The sequence below is a fragment of the Eutrigla gurnardus genome (genome assembly GCF_963514095.1).
Source record: "Eutrigla gurnardus genome assembly, chromosome: 4".
NCBI classification, from domain to species: Eukaryota; Metazoa; Chordata; class Actinopteri; order Perciformes; family Triglidae; genus Eutrigla; species Eutrigla gurnardus.
In genome coordinates this window covers 26,911,014-26,921,963 of record NC_139918.1, presented here as the reverse complement: position 1 = coordinate 26,921,963, position 10,950 = coordinate 26,911,014, and the positions used below count along the sequence as shown (strand labels likewise).

Below are 10,950 nucleotides of genomic sequence, written 5' to 3'. Positions count from 1 at the left end.
CCTTTTTTGTGGAGCATTCCATTTCCCGTGGCCTTTTGTACCAGATTTAGACCGTTCCACTATATAGAAAATAGGGGAATCTGATTTCCAGTGAAGCCAATTTATTAGCGCTCAACTACAGAAATACATGTATTAAAATATTACAGCATATGAAATATAGATTTCAACATCACATACCGTCATGTAGACGATTAAATTAATAACCATCACTGTATTTTCAAATCTGCTGTACGCTCTCCACCCCCTCTAAACGGACCACTGCATTACGAAATTGAAATCCTTTTCTGAACTGTTGGATCTGCCGATTTGTTAAGTGTGTTAGCTTCTTTTGAATTGTATGCTCTCGTTCACTTTTATTTCATAGTATATCACCATGTCGGTGGCGTTTGCACCTCACAGGCAACGTGGGAAGGGTGATATAACACCCGCCGGAATACAAAAGGTAATTCATCTTTTTTTTTTAGCGCGTCTCCGAATGGAGGCAACGGTTATCGGACGTTAGCTAGCCGTTGAGCTAACCCCATGTAGCGGCGCCCCCCCATCCGAGTCTGAATAGATCGTGAACACATTTTGCAGGGGTCAAAGCGCGGTGAATATGAAACTCTCTGGAGTCAGGACGCCACGCGTAGGCGATGGGACTGAAGTCGATTTAACGGATTAACGTAATAAAATACATTTTCAATGAATCGGAGGGGGCCCTGTCGTTTTGTTAGCGGGAGCACGGCTAACGTTAGCTAGCAAGGCGCTGTCTTTTGTTAGCTTAGAAACGCATTTCACACAAAAAAACGCACCCATCCTCCACCTATTGTTTTATTAAATTACGGCACCAGAAAACAAAAGGATACCCATAATTAAATATACTCACTACTGTGTATTATCACGCGTAACGTAAGCACGTGAGATAAATCTCTGCATATTTGATGTTACAGTTACTTGACGAAAACAACCAGCTGATCCAGTGTATAATGGACTTCCAAAGTAAAGGCAAAACGGCAGAGTGTTCACAGTAAGTCATGGAAACCCCTCCTGTCTGCACTGTACATGCATGTTAACTGAACCATAACGTTGCATTCACACGACTCCTCTCCTACCTGCCCAGGTATCAACAGATGCTGCACAGAAATCTAGTGTACCTGGCCACGATAGCAGACTCCAATCAGAACATGCAGTCTCTCCTCCCTGCTGTGAGTATTGGTCCTTTTTGTTGAGTGAATTGTGCATATAATAACACTTTGACCTATCTGCATCATAAGGTGATGTTTTAGCAGTACACGTTATGTAGGTGATGATTCAGGCAAGTCACATAAACAATACATACGAAACCTCATTTAAATAAGGATCCTGAACAAAGAGCACAGTATTATATTTACCAAGGCACTGTATTGTTGCACTTATAGACTGACTAATGTGTCATTTCAAATTTTATATAACTCACACCAAAAAATACGTCTGAATAGTTTAAGTGCAAATCTATAAAAGCTTCTGGTTTAAAAAAAAAAAAAGCCGAATTGTGTCTAAATCTTCTATTTAAAGGGATTGCTTGTCATAAAGAAGAACTAAGCGTGAAGCAGTGTTATAATACCTTATTATTATTATTATTATTATTATTATTATTATTATTATTATAAGGTTATTGAAATTGTAGAATTTATAATTTTTTGGAGCTTGACCTATAAGTAGTAGATTGAAATGCCCGATCCACTGGAGTACTCCTCATGGTGTCAGCTTTACCTGTTGATCTATCCTAGATATTATAATGTATAATGTGGATGCACCACCGGTATGAATTTGTTCTTTGCCCTTGCGTTTGTTAAAAAAATATATATATATCGATATCGGCATCCGAAAGTATGTTTTAACAAACAAGGAATACGTTTGATCTATTGGTGCGTAACGGTAAACATAGTAAGAGAAAATAAAAGCAACTACTACAGATGTCAAGAGACACATATAGAGCATAGAACATATTAACAAAATATGAAAACGATACCATAAAGAATATTAACTATGTGTCTGTAGTAGTAGTTTTGTGCAGAAATGTGCAAAATATTGTCCGCTGGTTGTGCAAATAATTACACTATGAAATAGTGTCATCACATATATTTAAAGCAGCAGCTGGCATCCTTGATTAATTAAGATACATCAATTATACTTGATTATTATATTTTGTACCAAGATCTTGCCTATTATCTGCTTTTTTTCTTCTTCTTGAGTTTTATCTCTCCCGAGTGGCTCAGATGTGTTTCTTGCCAGCTGATGTTTGTCCGTCTCTGTTGTATGCCTGTAGCCGCCCACTCAAAACATGCCCATGGGCCCTGGTGGGATGAACCAAAGTGGACCCCCCCCTCAGCCTCCTCACGGTCACAACATGCCCTCTGAGGGTATGGTCAGCGGTGGCCCTCCAGCCCCACACATGCAGAACCAGATGAATGGACAGATGCCTGGTAAGTGACCCCCCCACCACCACCATCTCCCTTGTCTTTCTCTCTTCTTTCCCCTTCTTCTCCCTCAGTCCCTGTCTCACTTGGGTTGCCTAGCAACACCACAGAACTGTGAGGGAGGTCGCACTACTGCTGAAGGATGACGTCACCCATCTGCCAGCATTGGTGGTCTTGGACTTTTCATTCGTTTGATCATGGTTTATCCTCTCCTCTTTTGAGTATCACGGTTTGATTTTGCTGTATGTTTATTGTTTGCAAATTGTGTTGATTTCATTTTGTTCTGGAAAGAAACAAAAGGCACTGATCGCTGTACCAAAAATGTAAGCGTTTCTGTTCCACTGGTATGTCAGTGTTCACTTTAGCTGTACTATTCCATGCGATGCTTTTTCCTTGATTTCTACTACTTTTATAACAATATGATGGTCCGCTGGGCCATGATATTCCCTGGTCAGATCAGAAACATGTCTGGCGAATTATGTGACTCGAGAGTAGGCACAACCCTTGTACCACCAAAGAGGTGCCCTCCTTTCCGAGATTCTTTTCCCTCGAAAACCATTTTCATTGAACAGGCGGGAATCTCGGTGTTCTCTGATCAGCTCGTTTGTCACGTGATTGAAACTGTAGTGGTGAAGGCAGTTGCATTGTTGATATGTGCTACACACAAAGTGTTGACTTTGTCAAATCCATCTATATTTAAATACAAAGACTCACTGGCTTTATGTGGATGGATCAGCTTTAAATACTATAGAGGTGCAGGTGTGAACTCCAAACCTCGCATTTGTATGCGAGGTAATTGATCTTATTTTTCACGTGCCAACTTCTGTTGTAAAGAAGCCACGCGACGCAGGAACCACATCCTCACACCACTCGCTACCCGATCACTACATCCTGCCCAACTATTACTGCACATGTGTAGTGTAACTACACTTTGTAACTAACGTCAACAGAGGTTCCCTTGAGTTGCATTATGATGTGTTCAAGCTCCATTCTGTAAAACATAGTATTGGGGCAAAGGTAAATTCTACTTTTTTATTTTTTCATGGTGTTTTCAAATGGGATCTTCATTTTTTTATTTTTTGGTGTGAAACTTGAATACATACAGTTGTTTGAGGGATATGTTTTCACAGCAATATAAAATAGATATAATACAGGGAGTTATGACCTCTTTAACTTGCTAACATTAGCTTTAAGCAGCTTATGTGATTTCTCATGAATCATCTCTGCTGTTGCTTCCCAGGGCCTAATCACATGCCCATGCAAGGTCCCGGTCCAGGCCCCAACCAGCCCCCAAACATGCCCAGTGGCTCTATGAATATGCCCCCCAGCAGCCATGGCTCCATGGGTGGTTACAATCACACCGTCCCGCCTTCCCAGGGCATACCAGCTCAGAGCCAAATGAACATGACCCAAGGCCAGCCCATGGGAAACTATGGGCCTCGGCCAAACATGAACATGCAGCCCAGTCAAGGTAACAAGAAAACCTTCATCCGTTAGTTTCCACTTGGTTTTTTATTGATTTCCGGTGCCTTATTATCTGCCTTTTTTTTGGTGCTTGTTGCTCATGATTCGCCTGCATTTGATAACCGATATGCTGCTTGTAGTCAACTCTTTGTTGGTGTACCACAGGCCCCATGATGCACCAGCAGCCTCCGGCTCAGCAGTATAACATGCCACCTGGTGGTGGTGGACAGCACTACCAAGGACAACAGAACCCGATGGGCATGATGGGCCAGGTCAACCAAGGGAACCATGTCATGGGGCAGAGGCCTATGCCGCCCTACAGACCCCCACAGCAAGGTATACCCCTCAGGGCGTGTCTGTGAAGTGTGCAAGTTGTGAGTGTTGGTCTTTCTTCTCCCCCTAACCCGCCCTCCTGCATTTCTTACTCTTGTTTTTCTCAATTTCCTCTATTTCCACTTCTGCAGCTCCCAGAAATCTTCATGCCTAAACTTGTAATATAAACATCCTCCAATTATAAAAAAATTAGTCACGTGACCAAAAAAAAAAGACAGCTTTCTAACAAGAACTAGCGGGCAAGGAATCCATCCTCTCCACTCTTCCCCTCACACAACCGATCCAACAACACCTTGAATCTACTTGTGTGTATGTTGTGTGTATGTGTATGTAGGACCCCCTCAGCAGTACCCAGGGCAGGAAGACTACTATGGAGACCAGTACAGTCACGCAGGACAGGCAGCCTCAGAAGGTAGGAGAACCCTCCAGTCACTTGGAGAATACCAACAGAAAATAAGCCCAGGAGTTGTGTTAAAACACAAATGATGCAAAGAGACTGTGACAAAAAAAAACAATATTTCAGTTTCTTCATTATTTTCTGGGAAATCAAAGTGACTTTGGGCTCTATCAAAGACAAAAAAAATCTGGCCTCTTAATTTTGAGGAAACACATGCGAGAGTGCCCCTTATTGCACAAGGTGCTGCAGTCCATGGATAAGTTAGCACCCCTCCCCCCCCCCTAATCGTGGCTGATGCTCCACCCGTTGGTGTGAAAGAAAAGTCAGGGAAAGAGTTTTGTGTGAGTCTTCAATGGACAAAGTTAATCCTTCAGATTCCCGTATAATAAACAAAACAAATGCCACCGGATACTTTTATAACTCCGTGACAGGCTTCCTGTTTGTATGTCTGGAGTCGAGTATTCACATCGCCTCTTTGCCAGCATGTGAAGCAGACTGCCAGTCCTCGGCGATGCACGGTTTTTGTGCACACTGATATGCAGAGTGACCTCTAAACCACCAATTATTTTTGAGGAATATGCCACCGCTGCATTGTCCTCGTGATGGTGTGCTAACGGGTGGTATTATTACATTAACAGATTCACAATAAAAAACAAACTTCTTTCTTTGTCCAATTAACATTTGTTTGTTTTTTTCTCCCCCCTCTACTGACTACACTATTTTCCTCTTGACCCTTTCAAACACGAGTGCTTTTCTTTTTTTCTTCCCTTTTTTTCTTGGGAAGTAAATAAAGTTCTTTAAAACACGGCTGGCTCACAAAGCGTTACCTGTCTCCTTAGCTGTTGAGCTGTACTTGTTAGCATGTTTCTCACACTGCCTGCTGTTGCCCCTTGAAGGTAATGCCCAGTATGGCCAACAGCAGGAAGCATACCAGCAAGGCCCCCCCCAGCAGCAGGGCTACCCTCCTCAGCAGCAGTACCCGGGTCAGCAGGGCTACCCACCACAGCAGCAAGGTTACGGTGAGTTCCCCATCTCACACGTTTGTCCTGCAGGAGGTGCTATCCCCTCTCCTTGGCTCCCCCCACCTCCCTTTTATTTTTATTTTTAAACTGTTGAATAATAATTCTTCCTGAGTGAGTCGGTGGTTACTGCCCCTTGGAAACGTAGCTGTGCCAAACGCATGTCAAGACATCACCAAGGAGCACGGAATTAAAGAACCACCTTAATGAACGGTTGGGGGATTGAAGCTGGGTGGAGGAGAAATTTAATCAGTATAGTGGTGGCTGGCACCGCATCAGTATTTCTCCTGGTGCTTCAGTTTGATATGACACACCGTTGTGAGGCGGTGGGAGAGGAGATTTGGCTGACGGGGGTACAGACGTTGGGCAAAGTGTGTGTTGACTGCCAGCCAAACCATTTTGAACTCCTTGAATGTGTTAATTGTATACGTGTTAATGAATAGGTGTGGGTTAGGCCAAAGCCAAACTAATGTACGAATAAATCTGAATCGAAAAAAGTAAGTTAGAGCACTTAATTGACGCTACTCCGTATTTATATTTTCTAATTAACACAATGAGCGTGTGACCTCAGGATTTTAAATGAATATAAGGTAACGGATGCTTTTTAAAAAAAGTTCCACGTGCAAACTAAGCACTTAGGCTCCTGCAGCTCTTTTGGTCTTTTTTTTTTTCTATTCTTGATCCCATTTTTCATCTGAACTTTCCATCACTCACCCTCTGTCTGAGCCAGAGCTCATGTTGGTAATGAGCTAGTGGAGAGGCAGAGGCTGTGAGGTGAGATCCATCTGGCACACACACACACACACACACAGCTTCTCTCGCAGGCCCTCACAAGGTTATGCTCAACAGCATCAGGCATTACGAGCTCCTAACGATGCTGCGTGGGCCTCATTTGACTTGAGCCACAGTCGGGCTTCGCGTGGTTCTCCACAGCACCTGCGTAGATGGCTACAGCGTACGGGGGCTGATGAAGTGATATTTTTCTCCCTTTTTTTGTGTGTTGTTTTTATATAATGAAGCCTGCTCCTCCTAATGAAGACCAACAGAATCTCCTTGATGTCTCCTTGCATTAGGGAACCACCAACCTCGACTCACTCACTCTCATTCATTACCGAGTCAGACACGGAGGCAGCCCAAACAAATGGGTCTGACATATCCACCGTCCTGTCTTTATCATCCATCAGTTCTTTTTTTTACTGCAGCCCATTAGTGATGGTAAACTAACAGGGATTCCCTGGAGTTCTCAGAATAACAAGTAGGAACCAGAAATAGTTAATGAGCAAAACATGGGCTGTTTTCACACTGCTGTCCTTTTGTTTGAGTCCAAACTTGAGTTGCCCGATCTCTCTCTCCAAGCTGCCGATAAGACCGAAAGTTGCATTGCTTGTTGTTGATGTTTCAAGTTTCCTCCTCCAAACATACAGAAGTTTTAAATTGAGTTCTCAATCTTTTGCCATAGGTCCTTCCCAAAGTGCCCCAGGACAGTATCCTAACTATCCTCAGGGGCAGGGGCAGCAGTACGGGGGCTATCGCCCTCCTCAGCCCGGACCCCCACAGGCCCAGCAGCAGCGCCCTTACGGCTATGACCAGGTGAGTATACCAGCAACGCCCGACAGTCACGGCGACTTGAATCAACCCTAGTTTGTCCCGTTTATTATGTTTCTTGCTAGATTGTAGTCGTGTATATATACTTTTTTTGTAGACTAATGTGAGTGAAGTTAGAAGGTAAATATTAAAAGGTAGTGTTTTGCATGCTGTCATTGTATTGGGTTAAATCTGTTCCTGCCAGAAGAGTGTGTATGTGTTTACTATTGTCTTTGACCTGTGTATTTGAGTGGTAGTCGTATATCTCGGCTCGTTATCAGTTCAGTGAGATATGAGGGCTGTGCGAGGATTCTTCCTTAAACTTGATGCAGACTGCTTTAGTGTTTAAAAGGGAGATCTATTTGTTGCCCTGTATATATCCTGTGGTCTTATGTGGGGACCACAGCTACACTTTGATATCTTTATCTTTGAATATTCAGGGGCACATGAGGAAATAAAGACCCGGGGATTTGAACCCCTGACTAGCTCTGTAAGAAGCAAAGGTAATGGTTGCTGTGAAGACCTCAACGTCCTATCTAGACGTTTGACCTCCTAGTCTTAATTTGCATTTGTTTTATTTCTTCTGTCTCTTATCTTTTTATCTTTCTTCCATCTTTCCTCTTTTTCTTATACTATTTTCTTTTGTTATTAACCAGGGGTCGATTTGTAATTGTAAATTATGAGGTCCAGAAACACAGCATGCTTAGTCTGCAGTGAGACAGCCAAACGTTTTAGTCCTTTGGCTGTGTCCCTAATCTCTGCAATTTACAACACTCTGCTTTGGATGACTTGTGCTTTACCATAACACTTTATACACGCCGTTGAAGTCAAATGTTCTAATTGGTTTCCAAAATGTGTGTCCGCTGTATTTTTTTTTGCATCAACGCTAAACACCTACTTCGACCCCTGTTTTTAGAAATGCATCAGGTGCTACTGTTACAAGTGTCTGCTATTTAATAAGGAATATCCTGAGTCCTCAGCCATGTTGCTGCTGAAACCTGAGGTATAAAGTTAGACTTTAGAGCTCTCAAGTTGTGAGGCCATGCTGCCACCTGCTGGTCAATACCAGCAACGGCAGCCATAAATCATGGTTTGCATTACGTTACGGTTGAAACCACAGATGTTCGTTTGCATCCTTTTGAGATTTGTGAATATCTTTTTTTTATTTTTTTATTATTGTTTTGTTTATTCGAGGTCGTCACTTACGCGTCTCTGTCACATTTTCTCCCCACAGGGCCAGTATGGAAATTACCAGCAATGAGAGACGGTCACAGCAACCCACACAGCTCTGCTCTGGTCTCGCTGAGCTTTGACCTCTTGGTCAACTGCTAAGCAGACCGAAATGATGGTTGTAGCTCGCTGAGATCCCTCTCAGACAAGAACACTCAAACTTACCACACTCAAAAAAATACAAGATACGTTTACCCCCTCTCTCTGTCTCTCTGTCTCTCTCTCATATCCTCGCCTATGAAATGTATTCTGTTTATCATGTACATTGACCCCGATCATGTCGAAGTCCACGACTCACCCTCTGGTCCAGTACGTCTCAAAGCAGCAATGCCTTAAAAGTGGGAACTGCCTTATCCTTTAGCATTGCAGATTGTGAAACGTGCTAAGAATTTTTTTCTTTTCTTTTTTTTTCCATCAGAGATGGTTTTAAATGTACAGTTTCAATCTACTGGTGGTGCATTGTTTCTCTATCCTTCAGCTCCTTGTTCATAAGAAGCAATAATGCCAGCACTAGGGAGACGTGTGGGGGCTCGGAGATGAAATAATGCACCAGACGAACTTCCCGCTAGGCCATGGTACGTGTCTTGATGTATGTGATGATGTAAAAATATATTTTATGCTTTTTAGATCAAGCTAACTTTGTATAAGACATTGGAATCTAGTACTAAAGCCGTGTTGTTTATTTCATGAAGTGTATGTGTCAATGTGTTGTTTTTTTTAACGACGAACCCATCCAGCACATTTTTTATTTTTTTGTTGTCTTGAATTGTAAAACTATTCAATTGGATCTGCTGCGTCAGTGACATGAGCACTGAATGATTTTTTTTTTTTTTTTTTGCTATAATGGAACATTCATTGACATGCATGGAAATTCCTTGAAGGACAAATATGAGCATCATATCTGAAAACACATGAAACAATTGCTGTATTCTGTGTTAAGCTGTGTATTTAAGTCTGTGAAGAAGAAAAAAAAACGTACATCAAATTTTAGTCGTGCATAGATTATTCTTTTTTCTTTTCTTTTTTTTTTTACCACATGACAGAATAATGGCCACTGGCCTTTTCTTTGACAAATGTACCAACGAGGTGATATGTAGCAGATGCCACTGCAAAGTGTAAGTCAATGCTCTCCGGAGCCTTTTTTCCCTCTCCTCTCTACGAGCACCTCAGTCTCGTCCGTCGACTGCATATTGGTGAATGGGAAAGATCTCACTTTGGTATTATAAATATTTCTCATAAGTACCTTGTTTTTTTTGTTAGTCTTGACGATGCTGGAATCCCCTTTTTCCCTTTGAATAAACGTCTAAGTTGATGTCATTCAATTAGTGTTTTGTATGTGTGTGTGCGTGTGTGAATAATAAAGATTGTTACTGTCAAATATGTAACATAAGATGTGAAAATAATGTTCTCAAATGGTTTTTCCTTAATTTCACAGTTTAAAAAAAAAAAAAGACTGGTTGTGCAGTTTTTATATCACTGGCTTGATATCTGTTTTATGGTGCATACTTTATTGATCCCACATGTACAGCGGCGTAAAGAAGAGGAGTTCACTGTCCTCCCTGATATTGTTTATATGGCTGTTTTAATATTTGGCATTCTGCACCCCCCAACCCCAATCATCCACGTGGTCACATATGTGTCATGGCAATGTATAACTGTACATTAAAATAAATTGGAAGAATCTTTAATATATTTGGCCTTGGTGTGATTTATCGCTGTTAATAAATAATAATAATAAGACGTGATCCATCGTGACAGTTTGATAGAATTGTTTCGTCTTCATCCGCTATCTGGTAATCGGCCTCCCGCCTGATAATGACCCCGCACCACTCAGCGGCAGGTCTGCTTTGTCCAGATGTATCCAGAGAGGTCCAGAGCACATTTACACCCAAAATTACCTTCCGTTGTCCCCCTCTCTCTCCCTCTCTCCCCCCTTCTGCTCCCTCCAGAGAGGGAGAGGGACTACCTGTCACATTGGGGGAGTGATACAGATGGTGCGCCAGATGTGTGGCCGAAGCACGTGATGGGAGAGTGGTGTTGGGTGTTAAAGAGGGCCACGGCTGCTGCTTGGCTTGGTGTGTGTGAGTGTGTGTGTGTGCGGCGACAACAAGGAAGTGTGAACTTTTTTTTTTTTTTGGAGTGTGCCATACGTATAAAATTTGTATGTTCACTTGTGTATCCCTGCTCAGGTTTTTTTAGTGGCATCTCCCAGTCAACCCCACCGTCCTGCTGCTCCACAGCTGGCCGCCCCACCCTTCCCAGCTGCCACTGGGGCTCCCTCCCCCCCCCCCCCCCTCACCCGCCCCGCCCCCCCACCGGCCCCTTTGCTTGGCAGAGCTGGCGTTTTGGGCGCTCCCCCACCAGTCCTCCCTGGCAGCTGCTGCCCTCAGCTGCGCTCTCGCAGACGGTATTGGGGTCGGACAAAGTCACTCCTCCTGTGACTGAGTCTGGGGCCGTTGGGGAGGGATGGGGGGTGGGGGGGGAG

The 10,950-nt window shown here is 43.1% G+C and overlaps 1 protein-coding gene across 9 annotated transcripts; it reads left to right on the top strand.

Moving 5' to 3' along the window:
- Nucleotides 1-288: 288 nt before the first annotated feature.
- Nucleotides 289-10,157, top strand: ss18 (SS18 subunit of BAF chromatin remodeling complex). 9 transcript variants are annotated; one of them, XM_084008769.1, is made up of 11 exons: nucleotides 289-442; nucleotides 930-1,006; nucleotides 1,100-1,184; nucleotides 2,288-2,444; nucleotides 3,679-3,909; nucleotides 4,068-4,238; nucleotides 4,570-4,647; nucleotides 5,529-5,615; nucleotides 7,111-7,241; nucleotides 7,676-7,738; nucleotides 8,470-10,157. In XM_084008769.1, the coding sequence occupies exons 1-10, from the start codon at nucleotides 374-376 to the stop codon at nucleotides 7,691-7,693; spliced, it is 1,104 nt and encodes a 367-aa protein (XP_083864895.1). In that variant the 5' UTR covers nucleotides 289-373; the 3' UTR covers nucleotides 7,694-7,738; nucleotides 8,470-10,157. The 9 variants fall into 9 exon arrangements, 8 of the variants coding, with proteins under 8 accessions (XP_083864895.1, XP_083864892.1, XP_083864894.1 ...); XM_084008766.1 differs by having other exon boundaries at nucleotides 5,529-5,651; XR_014597085.1 differs by having other exon boundaries at nucleotides 5,529-5,651; nucleotides 7,111-7,738; nucleotides 8,470-8,556.
- Nucleotides 10,158-10,950: the final 793 nt, after the last annotated feature.

Coding starts and splice junctions, on each gene's coding strand:
- ss18 (XM_084008764.1), top strand. CDS start 374: ATGTCGGTGGCGTTTGCACCTCACAGGCAACGTGGGAAGGGTGATATA. Junction 1,007..1,099: donor AAAACGGCAGAGTGTTCACA/GTAAGTCATGGA, acceptor CTACCTGCCCAG/GTATCAACAGATGCTGCACA. Junction 4,239..4,569: donor CTACAGACCCCCACAGCAAG/GTATACCCCTCA, acceptor ATGTGTATGTAG/GACCCCCTCAGCAGTACCCA.